The sequence below is a fragment of the Strix aluco genome, chromosome Z, assembly GCF_031877795.1.
Source record: "Strix aluco isolate bStrAlu1 chromosome Z, bStrAlu1.hap1, whole genome shotgun sequence".
NCBI classification, from domain to species: Eukaryota; Metazoa; Chordata; class Aves; order Strigiformes; family Strigidae; genus Strix; species Strix aluco.
In genome coordinates, this window is record NC_133971.1 from 96,191,850 (window position 1) to 96,215,932 (window position 24,083).

General features: G+C 44.6%; 1 protein-coding gene across 2 annotated transcripts in view; it reads left to right on the forward strand.

Moving 5' to 3' along the window:
* Nucleotides 1-24,083, forward strand: part of LOC141918864 (WD repeat-containing protein 7-like) — a 136,823-nt gene that overhangs the window by 61,956 nt on the left and 50,784 nt on the right. For both annotated transcript variants that reach the window (XM_074813743.1, XM_074813744.1), the window contains one exon: nucleotides 6,108-6,329. In XM_074813743.1, the coding sequence (XP_074669844.1) occupies nucleotides 6,108-6,329 (222 nt within the window). The remainder of the gene's footprint in view (nucleotides 1-6,107; nucleotides 6,330-24,083) is intronic.

Genomic DNA, 24,083 nt, shown 5'->3' on the forward strand with positions numbered 1-24,083 from the left:
TAGAAACTCTCCTGCCTTTAATGATAGAAAGCTATGTTGCTTACTGATAGGTAGTTATTAAACTTGTCTGTTGTAAGATGTCCTATGAAATATTAGAAAAATAAGGTTTAAATATTTCCAGTTTTTACAGTACTAACAAAGCCCCATTATTTCTAATACCTTGCTGCAGACACAAAAAGAAAATAGCAAAATAGGCATTATCAAATAGATCAGCTCAGCGGGCCAATAGGGAGGAGACCTTTGGGGGAGGAAAACCAAACCAAAACTAAGCCCCGTCTAAACAGCTTTTGTTTTTATTCCAGAGCAGTTCTTTTGCTCATCCTTACCTGCATTTATTTTCAAGTGGTTTTATCAAGTCCTTTTTCACGATGTAAACACATACATAACTCTTCTTAAAACATGTACCTTATCAGTGAGGATAATAGACACGGGCAGGAAATTTTTGTAAAATCTATTTGTGTTTTCTTATGTGGTTCCCTTCCCTGTCCAATAGTTTTTTAGCAGATATGTTTATAAAACACGGTAAGCGATTTGATTTAATTTAAAAATACGAATTGTTATGACACTAAAATGCCTGTACTTCTTTTCTTGAGTAAATTTGACTCCAATGGTGTGCATTTTAAGTATATAAGGATAATGCTGCAGTGTCGTTTCTTTTTAATCTTTTATCATTATTATATTATTTTTATGATTCCTGTAATCCGAATTACAGGAACAGTAAGAAGCTTGATTACAAAATGTGTTACCTTGATGAACAAGCTACTGTTTGAACTCGGTGTTTGGTTCTCCCTCTCAGATTTGCTTGCTGGAACCACCTGTGTGAAGTTCTATGAAAACAGCAAAAATGAAAATAGTAAAAAATGCTTAATAACGATAGAAGATAAATATTAGATTTCAGAGTTAGCGATCACAGATAAGGTCCCTTTAACTCGCCACTGTATCACCAGATATCTGTGTTGTGCTCAACTGCCACGTATTGACTGTCGTGGTGGCGGTCAAGTTGGAAGATAATTTTTTTTCTGTGAGGGGAAAAAAAAATAAATTCACAGAATATGTGAGCTTTCTGTCTGCACTCGTGTAAATCACATAAATATATTGAAGACGCTGGAATTACTCTGGTTTATAAGAGGTAAGGGTCGCAACTTCAGGAATGTGTCAGTTTTCCATATTTGCAGGTAGTTTTTCACTATCGACGAACAAAAGACTGAAAATAGAAATAAGTTGCTCCAGAGCACCCCTCGCCCCGGAGCACCCCTCGCCCCTGACGTTTTCAGCGTGGGCTCCCGGAGGACCCTCCTCTGCTGTGCCAGCGGAGGGAGCTGTGTATATAGGAATGGCTGTGCTTTCAAGCAATCAAAATACTTTTAATAACGTGAGGTTGGTAATGAGTAACCACAGTTTTGATAAGGTTAGATAAAATAGATTGTTTCCTGTCTTTCTGCATTTTCCTTGTGGTCACTTTGTGTTATTGTTACTTCTTTATCATATTTTTCAGTTTGATTTATTGCAAACTCTGGCTTTATAAGCTTTCAGGAGGTGCTGAAATTACTGTAATTATTCTTCTGGATATAATCTTAAAAACTAGAAATGCAGGCACACCCATAGCATGGCTTTGCCTGGGTTAAGACTCCTGCACAATTAAAGGTATGCATAAGTATCTCTCATAGACGTATTTAGTATATAGTTTTCTTAAAGTTTTTTGCTATTTCCTCTTTAGGTCACAAGCAGAGCATTATGTACATGTATTTACTGTAAGAAAATAGTAAAATTGACACGAAGAAATATTTTAAATCATTGACAGCCAAGACGAATGTAAGCAAAATTGCATTTCCCCCTCCGTAGCTCTTGTGTGTTCTTCTATAAAATCCCATCTATGACAGAGAAACAATTAGAGCTGCAGATGTGAACAGTTTCAGGGGGTGTTGCCCGTAAGTTCTGACTCTATCACATTTTGGTGCGTGTTCGCTTCCTCCCTGGCATCTGGTGGAAGGACTGTGAGGATTTTCTGAATTGAACAAATTATTTATTTTTTTCAGGCCTGAAAGAGAGGAATAGGTGGATGGAAATCCTTATCCCAACCTGCCCAGTTACAAACCTCCCCTTCATGAATAAACAGAAAACCTGACAAAAGCAATGCAGAGAGAGGGACCTGGCAGACGGGCGGGGAGAGTGACGATGCTTTTCATGGAGTTCCATTTGAGCTTTCCTCTGTAGGCAGTGAATTCTCAGACTGTGGGCATTCAGCGCTAGAAATACGAGCTCTGGCGAAAATCCAGAGGGCTCTTTGTACCCTTAAGATGCCACATTGGGCTGCAAGGTCCGGGTTCTCTACCTCATCTGATACAAAGTGCAGTTGTGGCTTTGAGCAAATCATTTCAAATATATCCTGTATTTTCAAAATACTGTATGTTTTAAGGGACTTACTGCTAAATCTTGTTGGTTACCTTTACGTTTAAATTATTGGACGTAATTACAACCCCGTGGCTAATTGCGTTGGGTGGGCTGGGTGGCCCCTGTTTGCTGGAGCAGGGCTGGGCGCAGTGTTGGTGGGCTGGGGCCGCTTCTGGGCCAAAACCACGGCGGCTCAGGTGGTGTGTTTGGTCGTGAACAGGCCTGGCACCTGCTGCTGGGAGGCTTTAACACCTCGTGCGATACGGGAGCGCTGTCAGCGTGCGCCTAATAGCAGGTATAAAGTATCTGGTAGCAGTCCATCTCTCATAAAACCACCTTCAGCCTTAATTCAAATCCATTGATTCCTATTCCAGTTAAACCTGGAGAACTTAATCTGTCTTTTAATCCTTTTATTGTAAGCTGGGATAAAATTAATTTTACCCAAGAACTGTGCAAAGCCAATTAACGTGATCTTTAGAGTTATTTAGTAAAGTGCTTCAAACTGTTAAATTTATCCTGACCTCATGGCTGCACTCTCTGACTGCTTTTTAAATGAAGTAATCAATATCTCACAGCCTTTTAAACAATTTAAACTTCTGAAATATTTTACCTATATTTTAAGCACTTCATAAATATGCTTTGTGCTATCTGTAAAGCTGTCTCCTCTAAGCAGTTGTGGACGTTTAATTCTCGAGAACTGAGTTATTTTGAAATATTTAATACGGTCATTTTGTGTAAAGCAAACCCAGCTGGGTAAAAGCACGGACGCGATAGGTTTCTCTTTTGCTGTGTGGATCTGGAAGTGTGTTATTTTTACAACTAAAATGTAGAACGTTTTTGTCCTTTCACCAGCGGAGCTTCTGTTTTCCACATAGAGCTCTTTGAGGTTATTAATTTTCTTACTGTGATAGGGTGATCAACCGTCCTGTCAAGAAAATGGATCTCTGTGTCACCCTTTAGCATGATTAAATGGAGGCACGTCGCTGTGAGAAAATACCAAATTTTCATGAGACAAATGAAACTGTAGAAAGGACTACTTTTATAGACATTATTTCATTTTTAAATCTCCCAAATGGCTGTCAGTTTATTTGTAGGAAATCATTACAATTAATTGTGTTTCCGCTAGTAATTAAAAAAAAAAAAAGCCAAAAATATTTAAGGTTTGGGTTTTTTTCCCCCTCTCATCTGGAGGTTTTGGGGAGGGATATTGCTGGGGGGAGGGTTGGGATTTTGTTGGTTTTGGGGTTTGTTGGTTTTGTTGTTTGTTGTTGTAGTTTCTTGGCTTGTGGGGGCGTTTTTTTGAGGTAGAAAATCCTACAGTGGAGCAGTGAGCAGGAGAAAGACTATCATAGGCCAGATTGCTAATGAAACACTAAGAATATTTCCCACCCTGTTGTGGTTGGAATTTATTGTTTGGTTAACAAAGAGTTCTCCCCCCGACATCTGGGCGCTGGAGTCGCGGGGTCAGCGGCAGGAATTAGCGAGTCTGCGCCGAGCGCCGTGCCGCTGCAGGCCCGGGAGTTTTCCTGCCGGATCCCGTATTAATTACGGACGAGTCGTTACGGTCACGCTCCTGCCCGCCCGCGGGAGCGAGCCGGAGCTCGCGGCTGCCCGCCGGCTTCGCTGTTGGCCGGTTAAAGTTGCCCCGTGGAAGTTGGGCTGAGCCGGGCCTACGGTCGGCGGGATGCTGCGAGATCCGTCCGTCGGGGTGGGAGGAAGGGTTAACTTGATATTGCTGGAATCAAATGGAAGGCCGGCAGGGGGAGAGCGGGTGCCCCCGCCGTTTAATTTCCTACTGGAAGCGGCACATGTGTTCGCTCTTCCTTTCTTCCTCGGCTGGGAGCCGGGGCGGGCGCGGGCGTGCGGCCGGGGTCAGCGCCTCGCCTATTGATCAGCATCCCGCCGGCCCCTGCTCCAGCATCTGCTCCGCTGCCCGCGCCCCGCGCCTGCTGCACCGCATTAGAATAGAAATCCATAACCAGAGCTGTGCTCATCCAAGCAGGGGAAGAAACTAAATTAAATGGTATAAAACAATCTTGGAGCGGGAGTTTCTGCCAATTCATCTTGATCTCAGATGTCAGGCCGGGCTCTGGAGGAGCACCTGGGCTAGCGGCGGCCGCCGAGAGCGGGGAGGGAGCCGCCATCCGTCACTGGCAGCGATGCCCTTCGGCGGGGGGGGACAGCCCTGGGAAACGGGGTGTGCTGGGCCGTGGCCTGCGCCCGCTCACGGCCCTCCAGCCCCCCCGGGCGCGGGGAAGGGAGGTGGCGGCGAGGAGAGAGGGCCCCTATGCAAATGTTGGCGAGAAGCCGCTCTCTGCGGATGGCGGGAGCGGGAGAAGCGATTGCTGAACAATTAAAACTGTTACATTTGCTGCTTTGTCTGTTACAGCCCATTTTCATCCCTCTTTCTCTGAAGGCAGTTACTATTGATTTTTCCTTTCTTTTTTTTTTTTCTCCCCTACCATTGTTAAGCTTTCTGTTGTTTTTCTCTCCCTTTTGGCTGGCACCTCGCTGTCACAGCCGCGGCACGGTTGCCTCAACGAGGACGATCTTCTACCACAGGTTCTAAAATTTGGTTAGCGTTCTCGTAGGTAACATTCCGTTCCCTGCCGAGCCACGGGAATGTCATTAGCAGAGAGAGACGTACAGCGCGACTCGCTAATTCACCCTTCATTAATCCGCAAGCCCGATAAGGCTCATTCAGTGCCAGGTGGTGCCTTCCGACTTCTCAGCAAAGGTTTAGCAGCAGAGTGCTGGCAGAAGGATTAAGACTTCATTATTTCTGTAGAATATATGGTAGGGCGTTTCCTAGGATGCTGTGAATTAGCATTCTGGGTAAAAGTATTAGGTATTAAAAGGTATTAGTATTGTAGGTAAAGGTACTTATCAGAGGAAATGAATACAGTATTTTCATTCCAGTCCGTTTCTTCTAAGATTTTGTTTCTTTACTCCAAAAAAAATAAAAACATCTTTATCTGCTTATTGAAATTCAGAATCCCTGGGCTATATTAAACTAATGATGTAAATCTCAGTTTATTTAAAATTCATAATACAGTGAGGCTTTTTCACTGTTTTTAAAATTTATAATGCACTTTTCCAGGATGTTTGTTAAAATACCATATGAAACACTTCAGTGTACAAAAATACTAGTTTGGTTTAATGGCATATACTGTTATGCTAAAATTTAGTAAGAATCTGAACATGGTGATGGATCCTAAAACAAAACGATGCTTTTATATAGCACAGATAAGTTATCCTAAAAATCCGTCATCTTTAAAAAAAAAAATTGCAATTTGTTATGCAAATTTAAAATTAACAAGAAGCAAACCGAAAATCACCTATCACAAAACCTAGACACGCACAGAATTCCACAGATCTTTTATCAACGGAACAAATCAAATCATGAAATTACAGTTTTCTGGTGGCTCTTTTTTCCCCATGAGATCTCGACAGTGTTTGAAGTGTGGATTTCATTGAAGACAGACCCTGCAATAGGTGGTATTTAGACTTTTATCATGTGTTGGAGGTTTTGAGAAGTAAAATGGAATCATCCCCACCAGCTGAAAAATCCTGGCAAGGACAGTAAGGGTCCTGAAGACGTGATTTAAGTTAAATGGAAACCTCTTGTATTTTCTCTGGGAAACACGATGTTGTTTGGAGTGTTCAAGAGCAACTCTGCCTTTGATTTTTCTCATATCTCTTACTTCTCGTTTTAGGTTGTCTGTCTGGTCTCCCACAAATGAAAAAAATATCTACGTCCTACGAAGAGAGACGGAAGCAGGCCACGGCCATCGTCCTGCTGGGGGTGATCGGGGCGGAATTTGGAGCTGAAATTGAACCTCCAAAGCTGCTCACTCGGCCACGCAGCTCCAGCCAAATTCCCGAGGGATTTGGGTTGACTAGCGGTGGATCAAATTATTCCTTGGCAAGGCATACGTGTGAGTATTTAATTTAATAGAAAATGGTGGAATTCAAGGTGTGCTGTATAAAGTGTTACATTCTGGTCCTACATCAACGTTAGTACCGCAGCGTTGCTGTAATTATCCTTAGCAGGGACAGTAAACATGCTCTTATTGAAGATGGGAACACACCCACGCGTTGACTGTTCGATCTTAATATTGGAAAATCTAATAGAAGCAAATGCAACGACAGTGCCCGGGGTTCATATGACTGTTTTGGCCAGGTTCCTGAACGTGCTGGTGTTGGACTGTTTTACATGGAGTCTGGCAAAAGTCCCCTTTGTCATCTCTGTAGGATCTCTGAAGTGCTACAGCCTCATTGCCTGGAAAACCAGCCGCTACCTGGTTAGCTATAAAATAATTCCCCAGCAGTGGATTTCTCCTCCTGCGCTAGTTCAGTCTTCACCTCATGCCCAAGTGCCTTCGAGGAAAAGTGAAAAAACCAAATAATTGAAACCCAGCATATTGCCTGAGCTCAAAGCTGTTACAGGGGGAGGAGTGGTGGTAGGGACCGTCCCTCCGTCTGCAGCCCTGGTTACACGAGCGGTACACGCTCACTTCCAGAGCGCACTGTTCCGGGCATCAAACCCAAAAAGGATTTGGCAGAGGGGATTGTCCCCCCGAGCAGCATCCTGTCCCTTAGCACAAGAAGTCGCGAAGGCCTTGTCTGCCACAGCGTGGGGGAGGACGTGCTTTGCCTTGGTTTCCTTTCCCGTGTTGCTGCTTGTTGTAGTGGAGAGGAGTCTCGCTCCCAGCGCCTGTATTGGGCTGCAGAGACTTCTGGGCAGAAAAGGTGCAAAATTCATTCTGTGTTTTTTCTAGTCATTTTTCACTCCGATTCATTTTCCTACAAAGTATGTGGATAATGAGCTTCATAATGATGACAAGTTTTATTTTTCTGTTTTAATGAAGTGCAAGGGAAGTGCTGCCTGTGTAGTCCCACGCTAACGTAACTATAACAAAACAGATAAACACAGCTGCTTTACCATACTAATAGCTTCAGCGTACCGTAGCCCTCTCCCTTCTGCCGAGGCCTGTGGGGTGCTTTGTGCCCAGGCTATAAAGCCCCTCAGCCTCCAGGTCCGTGGCCCAGCCAGCCCTGAGCCATGCCTGGGGCTTGTGCAGGAGGCTGGTAGGTGGCCCACAGCGGCCCTCAGCTGGCAGCTGTTCCAGCCGGATGGAGAAGAGCACGTTCAGAGCCTCAGGAGCAGCGTGGAGCACGGCTTAAGTCACTGGTGTGGGCACAGCCTCCCTCTTCCATGCAGCAGATGGTTGGAATTCGTCTTCCATGAAGCCTTGGTGCCACTCCCGCTGGTTTTTGGCAAAAGGCTGGGCGGGAGCGTGGGCACCGCACGGCGCCGGCATCTGGAAAATGTGACGGCGTGGAAACGTCGCGCTGGCTCTGCGGCGCTGCACAAACCCAGTCCTGGTTCTGAGGCCGAGGGAAAGGTCTGTCACTTTTTCCAGCTGACATCTTCTTGTAAGTCGCTTGTAGATCCGCTGCTTTAGCAAACAGGACTGTTCTGTCAGCCCTTTGTGAACGGAAATAAAAACTCTGGCAGTTCTCTGCTTCCTCTTCTTTTACAGTTCCTCGCACATGTATGGAACTCTGCTTTAAATACTTGTTGCTGGTTTGGGTTTTTTTTAACGAGGTTATTGGAGAGTTATTTTATGTCTTCATTTGTTTTCTCCAATGTTCTGCGTTATTACCCGTTTTAAGTTTTCACACTATTTGTCTCTTCAAACGGTACCAGGAAAAGAAAGGATGGTGGAGGCTCCCCCATGTCTCTGGATGGGCCAGCACAAGGGATTGGCTGTCCTCATGTGGACAGAGCAGGTTTTTCCCTATTTTTCTGTTACAGTACAAGGCTGAGTCAGACTTCTTATCTTTCCAGGCTGGTATTTGGGCACAGAGTCAGAATAAGCTTGGTTTGTCTTTTGGAGGTCCCTAAAATAAGAGGATGTGGAACCCTTTATTGGAGTCTGAGTGGTGCAGAGTGCTCTCTGTGCTGTTTGGAAGCTCTTGGTGATGCAGAGATCACCTCTGTCTTCTCCAGTCTTCCAGTGGCATGCTCCACAGGTGAACTTGGGCTCGTTTATGCTTCACTTCCAGCAGGCTATGGAGCCTAATGCTGCCTGATCCTTCATGGAAAAGAAGTCAGATGGTTTCCATCAACAGTGTCTTGTCTCTGCCGTTCTCACAGCTCTACAGCTCTGACGTGGGCCTGTAGCTGGGGGCTGAGACGCTTGGACCCGTCTTTGATCCTCACAAGTTCTTTCCTCCAGTGTCTTCGTTTATCTATTGGCATGTTGGTTTTGTTATGTTAGGCTTAGCAGAGTTATAAACTCCAGCTTTGAAGGCCTGTTAATCATAACGTCAGGCTTGACTGAGAGGCTGAAATTCAGTCTTTAATGTAGATGAAGCTTGACATGCAAAATGCTGAAAATTTAGTTCAGTGCTGTAAAGCAATATCTGAAATAGGTGAGGAGCCAGAGGAAGATCAGAAATAAAGACTAGTTGGAGGAAAAAAAATATAGAAGAGACTGGATTATACGTGGTTGGTGATGATGTGAGCAGTAAACTTGACCTTCTTCATCACATCTTACATACAGCTCTTCCTCACTATAAGAATTTGATGCCACTATTGCCATCTTGCAATAGAAGGGTGTCAGTGCTCCCCAGGCCGAGGTTTGCTGGTGGTCCTGTGTGAGCCTGGTCCCCGGCACAGCGCCTGTACTGCAGCAACGTGCCCCCAGAGGGGACGGAGTAGGCAAAGACTCGCTGAAAATGGAAATAGTGCTTGCCAGGAAATGCTGTTCTCGGGATGTTTTTTTTTCTTTATGTCATTGTACTTGTTAAAGGCCATTCTTGTCTTTACTCCACATTTGTAACATTGCAGAAGGAATTGTTGTTCGGAAATTCACAAGAAAAAACAAAATTCCTGGTATGCGCTCAGGTTTATGGTGGTTCTTTTTGATATATTGTCCTATATGTCCTTTCTGTGTGGCCTCAAGCTGCGCCAGGGCAGGGTCAGACTGGCTCTTAGGAAGTATTTCTTTGCAGAAGGGGTTGTTGGGCGTTGGAATGGGCTGCCCAGGGCAGGGGGGGAGTCCCCATCCCTGGAGGGGTTGAAGAGTCGGGTTGACCCAGCGCTGAGGGATGTGGTGGAGTTGGGAACGGTCAGTGTGAGGTTCATGGTTGGACTGGAGGATCTTCAAGGTCCTTTCCAACCTAGATGATTCTGTGATTCTATTAGGACTTTCAGACACTGTACTAAAATACATACAGGTTATTTCTTTGTCTTCCAGTGACACAGAAAATATTTTTGGCCCTTCCAAACAGATGCAGAGTTGATAAGGCGTAGCCTGGCCTTGTGCAAGCTGGCTGTAGGACGCGAGCGATGCTGTGAACCAGCACCACTTAGCTACAGAAATTCCTGGTTTCCCTCCGGGATGTGGTGCGTGCCGCCCAAAGCCTGGGGCGGGCTCCCGAAGAGCACGGCTTTCTTCCTTCCCCCCTGCTACTGGGGGAGGCTGGGGGGAGAGCCAGGAGCCCCTGCGGCTTTCTGCTGGCCACCGGTGTGAGGGCGCTTCCAGAAACCCTTCCTGCGGGTGCCTCTCCTCCCCTTCAGTCGAAGGTCCGATACCTTTTTAATCACCATATTTTGTTGTCAGGTACCAAAACTGTGTGCTGTGAGTTAGCCAGAGTAATGAGGAAAGTTACGTGTAGCCAAAAGCCACGATATTTCCTATTTCAAAATAAGTTATTGAAACAAATTCTTCGTTTATGCTGTTAATGCATGTGGAGGTTTTGCGGTATAAATTGTGCATGTTGTGACTTACTGTATTTAAGAAAATAATAATTGTGATAATGCCTTTTTGAGAGGGTGGAATTCTCTAGAAATCCACGCAGTGACCTTGCCTGACATCCTGCATTAATCTCTGTTGACCTTACAAATAGTTCATGAGATATTTAATTATAAAATGCCACCCAAAGAATTTCTCATTACAGATGCGCCACATCACACCTAAACTGTGGCTAATGCTGTGTTTATAAAGTTAATGGGCTGATAAATCTGAATGACTGTTCTGTCCTGAATATGAAAATACTTGATTCTGTTGGTAATGCAGTGAATTTTTCAAAGCATCTGCCATCAATATAGTTATTAATGATAAGTGTTTTGCCCTTTAACTCAGTCAGTGTCATGTGCGACAGCATGTTCACGGCACTGAGTTATTTAGATTGTTTTTGCCGGCCACGCGTCCGTGTTTCCTTCCAAAAGCAATTTGAGGGTTTCCACGTTACATAACCCACGGCAGTCACTCCAGTTTTGGTGATTTCTGGATTAAACAGCCAGCGGTTGGGTTCCCAGTGCAGACTCACGATGCCATTCTTCATTTTTTAATTGTGATGTCCTAAATTCAGAGCAGCTGACGTCCTTGCCTGTTGGGCGGGAGGGGACGCAAGTGAAAGTTCTGGGCAGAAATAGAAATATCCCTGCCTGCGTAATTGCGTAGGGTTGTACTGCCTGGTGTTAAGAGCCATGTTTGTAAAATGTTACACCTTGGAGCAGTTGCCTTTAGACTGTTCAGCCATGACTCTGGAAACCCCCCAGCCAAAACAAGTCATTAGGTTAGGATGAAAAAATATTAATTTTCCAAAGTAAATACAACTTCAATCACACTGGAAATTTAACACCTCTGTGTTCGAAGCTGGGATTTGCTGTTCAGGAAGCAGCTTTTGCATTAGGTGTGTGTCCACCTTGTCCTTTTCTGTCCCCCCCAGGGATGTCTGTCAAGCCGGAGCCCAAGGGCGGCGCTGGCAAACCCGCGGGAACGGGGCTGGAAGCGGAGGGGGGTGGGAGGGGTAAGCAGCCTGTGATGAGCATCTCGGCTCTCTGGTACAGGACTGTTGCCATAGGAAGCGGATGAGATGCTGCACGTGATGTTATTTTCCTCAGGTTTGGATTTTTGCTCTTTTGCATTATTTACTGCCTGATCTTAAGGCTTCACCACTCAGTAGTATCTCCGAAAAGCCTCGTGGCTGCAGCCTACGAACACCTTTTCTAAGCAATACGTTTATCTTCACAGTATTTCTGTTGCTACTGGAGTTGTGTCTGTGGGTGTTAGAGGTTTACCCTTCAGGATACACTGTGGCTTTGTGATCTGTCTATACACACGTAGGCACAGGAAAAGTGAGCAAGACCGAGATTACTTGTGTGTGCAGGCAGCTCTTTCATGTGTTTTGTTAAATTGGGGCTTCCAGTGTTACAGATTTTTGTGTAGGAATTTTGTGTAGAAATTTGTGTAGAATTTAACACAGGAGAAACTTGAGACTCTCGGTGAACACGGGGTTTTTTGCTCCATCACCTACCTTGAAACCTTTTCTAACGTCTTTTGATCTATTAGTTCTGTATTGTGAAAATATTTAAGTTGCCAGTCCAGCAAGGAGGAGACAGCCCCTGTGAGGAGGAGGAGGAGGAGGTTGTTCCCCACTAATTGTATGCACCTACTGCCGAGGCGATAGGCTGAGCTGGCAGCAGCAATTAATACAGACGAGCCAGCGCTCAGGATGGTCACTTAGAGAAGCCATAAATCAGTTGAGCACCTGAACAGCAGCCTTTCAGAGCAAATTAGGCAAACTGGCTCAGCAACTTAATTTAAACAAAAACACAACAGCGTGATTAAAGCAAATAACTGATTTTATTGTTGGTAGGGAGCCTGCTAGCAGCACGTGCCGTTTCGGTGACTGTATTTTTATGTCAGTTATGCAGAAAACTGCTCAGATTTGCATGGATCCTGTGGTTTGTGACATTATTCTCTTTATTTGGAGCTGTACGTTTCAGTCAGCGTGCTGTGAAATTTGGTGTACTAGGAAGTCTAAAGCGTGCTTTTTGCCTTGAGTTGGCGTGATTAGATCAGTGTCTCAAGCAGAATTTTGCCCCTGAAGGAAAAAAAAAAAGGAAAAATGGTGGTTTATGAAAATCTATATCTTAGCCTCAGAGATAATATTTAGAAAAAATAGTCAATCTGTATGGCAGAAAACGGTCAATCTTTGTGGCAGATATTATGCCCTAATTTAAATCTGGTTTTTGTCAAATCTTAAAAATTATATTCACCTTTTCCCCCATCCTGTAGGGGATGAGCGATTTGAATTACTTTTTTTTTTTTAAATCAGTTTTCTTTCTTGCATATGTAATATTCTGGCTATTGTAATGGGTCGTATCACAGCAAACTAAAATAGCCCTTGTGTTGGACTATGAGGAAGCTTCAGCACCAGACAAGTCCCTGTCAGTTGTGTTTTCTACCTCTAAGCGAAGGCTCAGCTTTGAGACTGATACCCCATTTGGGGGGATAATAAAAATTCAAGATACTGTATTTTTTCCTTCAACTTCAGCTTTCGAGTCCCACAGGCTGCTCAGACCAGCCCTGGGTTGTTCCTCAGGAGGGCGTCAGACCTGCCGGGACGTGTCCTGGTGACGGCCAGCCGTGGCTGCATTTGTGTCTGTGGACCTGGTTTCTCTGCTTTCTCTTTCCAGGCCATCGAGCAGAGGCTCTCGTGTGAAATACTGGGTAAAACACAACCACTCCCACCAGGGAACACTCACGTTTTCATCTAATTTGAAAGGAACCAACCCAGTGTGGCTTTTCCAGGCTGCTCGTGGGGCAGCAGCATGGCAAGACGAAGCTTTGTTGGCTGGGGCAGGGAGAGGCGAGACCCAAGAGTGGTACCTTGGGAAGGTGCCCGGGGGAGAGCTGAGCCCACGCCGGTGTGTGTGGGCAGAGAGGAGGCCCAGCTGCTTGGCCGATGAACACCGAGCTCATAAATTCAAGCTCAGCCTTGCCGTGCGTCACACCCCATCGCAGGCTGCGGTTTCATGGCGATCCCCAAGCTCACCCCGTTAACATTATTCCCGTTTTACAGATAAGGAACAGAAGTTTTTCTTGTAGGAGTATGCGAGGGTAACTCAGATATCTGTGTGAACAAAGAGTATCAGAGGAGATGCATACGTTAGTCATTTCCCAAGAAAAGAAGTATGTATGATTTTGCTGCCGGTCTGAACATGCCACCCCCAAGTACGCTTTGAAAACAAAACACTGCCGATGCCACCAGAGTCAGAGATTCTAGTTTTCTGCAGTTCTTGTGAAAACGGGTGGTTGGAGAGGTGTAGGGATTGTGTTGGTGTCCGATGGAAGGGTCCGGAGAGCACCGGCCTGGTGGCTTTTGGTGATCTGGTTCATGGTGAGAGGCAATGAAAGCGGGATTCTCTCTTTTTGGTCCAGGCACGAGAGCTCCCTTCTGACATCCCAGAACCCTTTACCTGCTCTAGTCATGTCTCGCTTCAGCCCCTCATTCTCCAAAAGGTGCCTTGCACGACCGCATGCCTCGTGTCGCACGGGGAACCTGAGGGCTCGGCCCTTTGGGGTTAGGTCCAGCCCCACGACGGTTCCTGTTGCTCTTCACAGCCCCGCCACGAGCCGGGGTGAGAGATCACACAGAATCCTTCAGGTTGGAAAAGCCCCTTGGGATCATTGAGTCCAACCCTCAGCCCGACTCTACAAAGTTCTCCCCTACACCACATCCCCCAACAGCTCATCCAAACGACCCTTAAACACACCCAGGGATGGGGACTCCACCCCCTCCCTGGGCAGCCTATTCCACTCTCTGACCACTCTTTCTGGGAAACACTTTTTCCTGATGTAATGCTGTCGAAAACCTCACCATGGTCGTGAGGGGTGTCATTCCCAATTTTAATCTCTTGGGAGTTTACAGCCATGTAGGTTAATGTCCTGAGGGAAGCGTGTGTACGGGAAGCTCGAGAGGAGAATACCTGCCCGAGCAGATGTAACAGCAGGCTAGCGGGATGTGCCGGGGTTTATTTCTGTGTTTGTGAGCGTATTTGCGTTTTCAGTCCCTAGAAGCAGCGTTTATGGGACGATGGCAGCGCAGCGGCGGGCGTTTCTCAGCGCTGAGTGGCTCTGCGGGGTTACTCAGCATCACGGCGCAGGGCGGGAGCAGATGGTACCTCCCCATCTCCCGAAGGGCTTGGCTTTGTCAACACTCCCTGCCCACGAGTACCTGAACGTTTAGAAGCGGTTTCTGTAACAGCAATTTTTGCGTTTCCATGGGAAATTCAGAAAAATGTACATTCGTTTCTTTGTTTATGCAGCTATTTTGCTTAATTTTTAAGAAGTGTATTGTCAGAGAAGCAGAACTGATGCTGCTGGTACTGTGCGTATCTGAAGGAAGGTGGAGCTTTGGTGCCAGGGCCAGGGAACGGGAAGCAGGGATGCTCACCTCTTTGCTGTGCTAGATAATTTCTATATTTTACAGCCATGGTTCATAATTACACTAGATGTTTTCTGGCTGCAGAACGTTGAGATCAGGCGTATTACCTGAGATTGATTCTTTCCTTCCCGAGGTGGGTGGTGAAAGAGCCTCTCTATTGGAATGTAATTCCAATTTCCAGTTTGCAGAAAGAGCACAACGTCTTGGGAGGCTGTGGAAACGCGCTGAGTGCCATTGGCGGCCCAACAAGCAGTGAGAGTCTTTACTAAGACAGACCATCCGCAAAGTCGGGATTATCGTTCCGCATTGGTCACGTGTTCTAGCTGGGATAGCTGTGCTAAAGGGAAAAGAGGAATTCTTTCCCCAAAAAAATTCTCAAAAAATTGTAGTTTTATTTTGCTGTGTTTTACATGGCTGATACCTGCTCTTAAACAAACATTACATTTAGAGTTAGTCTTTGACACTAAGTTGTATTTAAATGTTACAGGGGGCTTAAACAACCAGCAAACAATAGTGTGCTTGATGCAATGTTACCAACTTAAAATATATATTCTTCAAATATCAGATGGGAAAACCAAAGCTGTGTAGACTTTTTGCTGTGCCATGGCTGTGTCTAAGAAAATAGTGGCCAAACATTGTCAATCGATAGTTTGCATGTTTAAAAAGAACACTTAAGAATAACTTTTTTATAAACTGCTGCTTCAGAAGCTGTGATAAGTCAATAAATCAGCCTGTGCTTGCCTTTGTGATGAGGGAGATGAAGAGGAACTCGGAAACTAATTTAATTCATCATACAAATTAACATTATTCCTCCATTAGGGTTGCAGATGCCAAGCCAAGCGTGCTTACCTTAAAAGAATAGGATAGGAATGGGAGTTTTACCGTTGTACAGATACAGGTGGTAGGAGTAATCGCAAACCCAGGAAGAGACCTGTGAGATATTGGACTTGTTCATTTTAGGAAGGAGAAATGTGGGAGAAAACATACAAAAACAATCGGCATAATATTGCTTTTGAGGCAACTGGCAAGCGTTTGGATATACAATGGAGGGGTTGATTAATGCTTAGGATTATAATTATTGGAAATGATTTCTCCTGACCTTTTTTCTAATTAACAGTCTTTGCTGGGAGCTTTTGTGTTCACTGGGAAGCAGGTGGGATTTGCTGAGTAAGACATGTGTGACAACCATAGTTGTCTTTTTGTTGCCTGTGTTCTTCGGAGAAGGGTGTGACCCTTCTGTGGTCCAGCCCGCTGACGGTCAGGGAGCGGGTGCCTGGGGCTTTGGGGCTGTTCCCAGTCCTACAGCAGGAACTTCTCTGATCAGGGCTGGATCAGTGGTCACGGTGACAAGATTGGATGAGCAGTCCTTCATCTAAGCCAGGACGGCGTGTCCTGTCTTCATGTGTGTGTGCATGCATGTGTGTGACTACACATTTAGAAGTGTTTTATTTTACATATACTGTTTAAGTGTTATTTTCCAACTTTTCATCATAAAATGTGCTCTTTCCATATAGCAACAGAGTTGCATCATTGTGCAGCTGGCTGCACTTAGCACTTACAGTGTAAAAAACCCAAACAAACAAAAAAACTCCAAACAAAAACCCCAAAACAAACCTTGTTTAAATATACACATCCCTTGTTAACTTTGAATTTCTTTGTTATATGAGCATTTGCATTCATCTTTGTGAAATGTCACAGCATAGGAGCAGATAACTCCAACGTGTATGACTTGAGTATCTTATTGGGGATGGTCTCTGAGACGATGGTCTGCAGCTGGTTGGAATAAATTGCTGTGGAGAACAGCAGTAAGAATTACAGAATCACAACCCAGCCTGGGTTGGAAGGCACCTCAAAGGATCATCTGGTCCAACCTTTTGTGGGAAAGGGAGCCAAGCTGAGATTATCTCGCACCCTCTCTAAATGCATCTTGAAAGCCTCCAGCGATGGGGACTCACCATGTCCCTGAGGAGGTTGTTCCAGTGATTGATTGTTCTCATTGTGGGGAAAAAAAAAACACCAACCCTCTTCCTTATGTCAATATGAAACCTTTCATGCTGCAACTTGTACCTGCTGCCCCTTGTCTTCTCCACGTGGCTCCTTGTGACGAGAGACCCTCTGTCCTCTTTGTAGCCGCCCTTTAAGCACCGGAGCGCTGTGATGAGCTCCCCGGAGCCTTCTCTTCTCCGGGGACGAGAGACCCAACTCCTTCAGTCAGACCTTCAGCTAGTCCTTGCGTGCCCCGCAGTTGTCTGCGAGTACAGTTTCAAGCTGTCTAACACAGCTAGCCGCTGCCTGGGAAACAATCCGGCAGCGCCGGCACAGGGCTGAGCCGTGGGATGCTGGTTCGGAGATCTGCGTGTTGGAAAACTAATCGCTGCTTCTGTGGGTGTCTTCCCGTTGCTGTAGTTACCAGTTTAGCATAAGAGATGTTATTGCCAGAGTCTTTGTTTGAAGCTATGGCTTGAACAGGTTGTAATTCAAAATGTGCAGCAATAGCCAAAAAGAAAATGAGCTGGTTTTACCCTACGTCCTGGCCTTTGGAGAGCTTTGATTTTTGTCTTCAGAACTACTCAAGTACATGCAAACATCACCCCTTGCTCCAGCAGCGCCCCGTCACTTGGGTTTCATTTTATTCAGAGATAAATCTGATTAAATGAGTTACAGGGTTGCCCTGTAAAGAGCCTGACGACGATGCCGTCGGCTGCAGCCGAGCCCCAGCTATAGGGGTGCTGCCCAGATCAAGGGGATGGGCTCCTGTGGGGGGACAGCGCCTGGCCAGAAAGGGGCAACTTCAAAGAGCCTGACTGCCCTGAGATTTTTGTATTGCTCACGTGGCTTTGCAGCCCTTGAGAATAAAACACCCATCGTTGTTGGTACGGGCACGTTTATATATCGGCCACTGGTGCTGGGGAGGTGGTTAAAGCATTTCTTTACAGAATGGGTAGTTGGGCATTGGAATGGGCTGCCCAGGGAGGTGGTGGAGTCCCCATCCCTGCAGGTATTTAAGAGTCGGGTTGACATAGTGCTTAGGGATATGGTGTAGTTGAGAACTGTCAATGTTGCATTGGTGGTTGGACTGGATGATCTTCAAGGTCTTTTCCAACCTAGATGATTCTGTGAAATTGTGACCCCCCCTGACTCCCACAAGTCGTTGCATTGACTTATTTCACTGATATTGTGCATCTTCCACTGTCATTTAGGTCTGTCCAAACTGCTCAAAAAAATTTGCTTACAATTATGTGTAACAGGAGAAAACTTCTGAGATTCACATCTAGTTTGGTCAGCACTGTGATGGAAAAAACAGCTACTTCCTATGAAATGGATGATCATTTTTATGGAAATAGCTTTATTTAGAAAACATTATATAATTTAGATTAAAATAAATAGCGTGGTTTAATGGAATTATGCAATTAACAGGAATAAAAATACAAAGTTTAATGTACAGTTATGACCTGAGTCATATTGGCTTTCTCCTTCCTGCTAGATTATAAACAAATTTTGGATTAAAATAATGGTAGTTTACTCTTTCTATAGCACTGTAATATAATTTCATAGTTAGAGGAAGAATGCATTTAAGCCAGCATAGTTGGGTTCTCTCTATAAATTGAAACAAGTCTGATCTAAAACTCATTTACTGTCTTGGAACAGAATTGATCTTGCTTTCACATTTGATTCCCCCACTGCAGATTTTGAGAGGAAGAAAAATGGCATTGTTAGGTCAGTTTAACTAGGCCAGAGTTAGCCAGAAAAGACTGGGAGACCAGCTATTACAAACACTTTCTTCTTTTTCCTTTGTCTCCCTTCCTAACAAATTATGCAAAGTCTTACAGAATTGTAAAACAGCTTAGGGGCAGCGTTCGTCTGGCCCCACTGACGGATATTCTTAACGTAAAAAGCAATATATATTACGCTGTTTAAGAGAAATGCTGGGAATTTACTGCATCTGGGATTGGACATTCTGACCCCTTAAACCGCTGTTAAATTTCCAGAATTTGCATAGATAAGTAACATGGAGAAAATGTTCCCCTTAAGATTAAATAACAGTTCTGATGTTTTTAAGTCTTCAAAGTGGATGGAGGACACTTCCCTTCAGATCAGATGTGAGGCAAAAAACCCTATTTTTTTATCTTTTGTTGTTAAAAAATGGAGTCTTAACTGTCCAGTAAAGCACCAATGTGCTGCAGAAACACATTCAACTAGGCAGCCTTTAACTTTCAAAACCCCAAGAGGTGGTTACAAATTTCAGGACAAACTTTGCTCCCTTGGGGAGGCTGAGAGCCACAGCGCGGGTGGGAGGCCCCAGCGTGCTGCTCAAGCTCCGCTGCCCCGCTCCAGTTACCCGGCTCCTAGCGCTTGTACATCTACAAACATTCACCTGTTCAGTATAAATGAGAAAAAGGACTTACAGCGAGTCATAAATGTCATTTTAAATGTATATTTTTGCTAATCCCAACTCTTGCTCTTTTTTTCAGCTAATGGGAGCCTCAAATAATTTAAATTTACTGACAAAATAAGCAGGAACTACCTTTCTCTAGTATTTTTCAACACTGTATTACTACTTGATACTTTAATACTTGAGTAAGGCAGGGGGCTGGCCCTCGGCCCTCAGAAGAGCGAAGCCGGAGCAAGGCAAATTTAATTCCAAGTTGTCTTTTACTTTGAATGAAATGCAGTCTCGTTACTGTCACGCACAGTAACTTCTTAGCTTCTTAATATACTCTAAGACCGTACTTTTGAAAATAAATGTTTAAAAACTACTTACTCTGAAATTCCCTTAGAAGTTGCAGGCATTGCACCTGTTGCAAGAACGGTACTTAAATGACTCGAAGAGGTCATCAGCAAAAAGAAGGTCTTTCCTAGCATAAGTACACTTGAAAAAATTTGTCAGAGTTACATTAAAGGCCAAAAAAAATGCTGAAAAAGAATTCTGTAAAAATTAGGAAATTTGACATTGAGTGTGATTGAAAAAAAGATCTTTTCATCATTAGGTCTTTAGAAAAAATTCTTCGAATAATATGACCAGTTCATTTTTAATTTAAGCCTAAAACTATCCTCTGATTTTATACCTGTCAGAAAGATGAGAGAACATACGTAATAAAAATTCACTGCACTAGAAGTAGGAAGGGATTAAGGGATGTGGATTTCTAACCCAGCTATCCAAATTTATCTTTCTGTGGACATTTTGCACAGGTATACATCAAATCAGGAAAAAATCATCCAGAAAGGGTCACAGTTTGGGCTAATTTCTTGTAGAAAAACGTTATGCCCACAGACATGGGGAAAAAGGGGAGACTGAAAAAAATTCGAGCTATGATTCTTCACTTTTTTTTTCATAAAATCAGAAAAAGATGCAAAGCAGGTTAAATCATATTCTTGGGAGTCCATGATTTTTATTTAGTTGGAACTTGATCTCATGGCAAATTATGAGAATGGGAATCAGAGTTATCAGTGTCTCGTTCATGCCTGTGCTATTGATTTTCCTGAGAAAATTATTTAATTTTCTTAAATCTATCGGCAAAATGGGGCTAACAATGCTGACTGATGTAATATGGTTAAAGCTCTTGAGATTCAGCAAGGAAAGACATTTTAGAAATCCAAGGGGCTATATGCGTTGAAAATAACTGATAAGCTTTAGTATTCTTACCACATTTTCATTAATAGAAATGACAGAAGGAGCAAAGACTCCAGCGTTCAGGTAAGAACATGAAGAAGTGGGCAGGTTTTGGCCGGGGCCCCTGTTTGCTGGATACAGCTTTTCGTGGGGTACCTGCCTGCCCTCGCCTGCGGTGTTTCCCGTCGGGAGGTATAGAAATAGTTTCAGAGAAGTGGCAGATTGGCTCGCTCTATCCTAAATGCTGAAAGCATTTCAATAGAGGTGTCCAAAAATCTTAAAAATCTTATCCTTCACCCCTGGCTGAGAAAAATCCAGCCTGGTTTGGGTGCTCCTGGTAACTCTTGTGCTAACGAGGTGCCTTCTGCGCTCTGCCTCACCTCCACTGCTCCCCTTATTTCCATATGCTGTGGCATGCGTATACCAATGTGGAATAAACCAGCTGGAGCCAAATTATATTTTAATACAATTTTATATAGGAATGTCACTTCCTGAGCTAAGTTACTGCTTGAAGTAATTCTGTCTGGTAAGTTGTACCCTAATTTTTAATGAAAAGACCTTTTGTTGGTTTGTTTCTCACTGACTTTTTCGAACCCAAGGTATGTATAAATCATCAAAACTTAGTTTTTACCAGGGCAGATTTTTTAATTTTTTGCTTAAAGAGCGTGATGTTGTCTAGATTTCCAGCAAGAAAGAGAACACGCCCTGCTTACAGCAATTTGAGTGTGCACTGAATGGAGGAGCCCATCCGAAAGCTGAAGCGCAGTCACAAGCTGCATTCTGGTTTGGTAGGCTCTTTTCTGTCACATCACCGTGTTGGCCCCAACTTTTACTAAAATACCTTTAAATAGATACTCTCTCGCCCGTTTGTGGGCGGCACGAGTGTGTAGGTTTGCTGGAAGGTGCTGCTCCCTGTCCCGCTCCACATCGTGGGCGCAAAGGTTAAGAGCAAAGGATTTCCGCAGCCCCAATCAGCAGAGCTTTTCCAGGGCTAATTACCTCTTTACTGCGCTGACTCTAATGTGACATGTTTATTGCCTTAACTAACAACTCATTAGCTTAGTTGATGTTTTTGTCAATATTAATTCATTCGTTTAAGCCCAGTCAAAGCTTAAACAAAGATGTCCGGGCTGAGAAACGGGCAGCAGAATGACTTTTGTTTAGTTCATCTTTTTCTTCAGCTCAATTTACACAAGGTAGGTGTCAGCAGGAGCAATGCTGGGAGGATTCCCCTGAAAAAGGTGGGCGTGGTTCATCATAGTCATGTTTGAGTGGTGACGCTTTTTAATAAGGTTCTTACGTTTGAGACATAAAATTCACACAAAATAGAGCTTCGTGGCCTGCCATGCGCTTCAGGAAGAAACTTTCAGGGGTTTTTTTGCACGTGTATAAGGGCGTCGTGTGAAGGGGCTAGAAGAGCATGTCAGCTGCTGGCTTTTCTGAGTGCTTAAAATGACAGGCGGTTTATTTAATAAACAGGGGGGACAGTTCTGAAAACTAAAGAAAAACCTGTTAAAATCAGTAGGTCGTCTCTATCACAATAGCAAGCTAAATGAACATTATTAAGAGGTGACAAATAATTATGTAGAGATAATGATAAATTATCTTTATCTGGAAGCATTGCTTGTTTTGGCCCTCCTACACATTTATATATATGTAATTATTTTGATAAAAAACCAGTCTATTAAATGAAATTATTAATCAAGTTTCCTCAATATGCAGAACCTGGATCAGAATTCAGGTGTGTTGAAGTTGTTCAGGACATCATTTCTCTCTCTTCCCCTGACCCCCTTAAGCTCTTTAAAAGAAAAAAAAAAGGCGTTGTGGGGAGGAGGGGGGGGAGTTAATGAGGATGGACACCAGTCTGTGAGGTGACAGAGTAAAGTGCCTGAGTCCCGTGTGTGGCCCCCGGGAGGGGAGGCGATGCGGCGGGTACCTGGCAGGGCAGAGCCCCCAACCCCAGCCAGCGCCCTCTGCCGCCATCACGAGAGTAATTTGAATATGAATTTGAATATTGAATTTGGGAGATTCACTTGTCTTGTAATTCTAGATCCTGCTGCTGCTTTCAGTAAGGAGGGGGATCATTGCCAGCTCTTGTTTGTTTTCAGGAGGGGACCTGAGGGGACAGTGCTGATGCAGAGTCTCTTTAACAGAAACTGCGTGGCCAGGACACTCAAATGTGACAGAAATGACCCAAAATTCAGTTCCTTCAGCTGCAAGAGGGAAATGTTTGAGCTCACATCTCTAACTGACCTTAACCACCAAATACTGAGTCCTTCAAAGGTGGCGACATGTCCAGCAGTTCCTGGTTATTCTTTAAAAACACAGTTACCGGTCAGAAAGCGTCGGGCTCCGGGGGCTCCCCCGGCACCGGGCACTTTCCCCCTTTCCCCAGAGCTGCCTGTTCTACCCACTCAGCAGTGGGGGAACGGTGTGGCTGCCCCAAAACCTGAGGGTACCGCTTCCCTAATAATCATCATCATAACTAAAAAAAAATCCTCATGTGTAAGATGTGTGAGACAAGACTGGCAGTGGGTCTGTTAAAAAACGGACTAAATAATTTTCTGTTTAAGAGCCGATGCTCAGTTTTAATTTTTTTTATATATGTCATGCTCATTTACTGAGGTGCGACCCTGGAATGGTGAAAATTATGAACTTTCAGGCAACTCTTCTCAACTTATTTGTGGGCCCCGTGGCAGGGAGGTTTCTGCCCAGGTACGTGGAGGGGGGTGGTGTTACCTCAGCGCTGTCGGGTGTTTCCTTAGCACGAGACCCAGGCGCGGTGCTGGAGGTGCTGGGAGCAGGAGCCGTCCCAACCAACCTCCCCCTGTGCATCCCAGAGTCATCGAGGTTGGCAAAGACCTTGAAGATCCGCCAGTCCAACCATCAACCCGAGGCAGAGCTTTGCGGAGGCTTCACGAATAATTTGATTCCCTTTCCCAAACAGAGCATTCCTAATCCCGACATGCCTGGCGTGAGGAGCTGCGGTAGGAAGTTTTGCAAGGAAGGAAACGAGGGGTTGTTTTGGTGGAGTTCTGGTGACTTCGGTGACCTGGTTTTGCTGTTTCTCGCGTGAATTGCTGCCAGCTGCAGCCAGGGATACTGATGAGAGAGTGTAATCTCAGTGAGATTTGTTTTCACTGATCCTTCCCCAAGTTTCATCTTTTAAGCTTGTTTTTGTTAGACATCCTTTCAAAATGACGTACCTTTTTCTTCTGAAGACTTTATTTGTTATATGTTAATTTTGTTACAGATTTCAGGGTTTTAACAAGTGTCTATTGAAGGGAGAATTTTTTTTATCATTTTTGCTTTGATTTATCATTTTTGCTTTGATTTATCATTTTTGCTTTGATTTATCATTTTTGCTTTGATTTATCATTTTGTCATCAAATCATTTTGATTTATTCTCTCTTTGCACAGTTTTCGGGCAGAAATATTTAGGCATGGAGACTTCTTACCCTTTTTTCCAAAAATACATTTAGTACAATTCCTTTTATAGCGAAAATACATGTTTAAGACTCAACACTGACAATATTGGCTTGGGCCTGCTTGCTTCAGCTCGCTGTGCCGTGTAGCCTGACGTGTTCCAGCCACAAACTGGCCGTCATTGCCCCTGAGAACGATTTAAAATCCTCGTTGGCAGCGACTGGGGGGGTCGCAGCGTGGCTAACGGGGTGCACACCTCTAATCCGGTGTAAGCCTCTGCGCGTTCTCACTGAGGTGAGCTCTTAGCGTGGTGACTTAGGAGCAGGTTCCCGTCCTGGTGTAGCTCAGCAGCAAGGCCTTGCGCGCCGCGCCGGGCTGTGCCGCTCTCACCGTGCCCTTGTCTCCC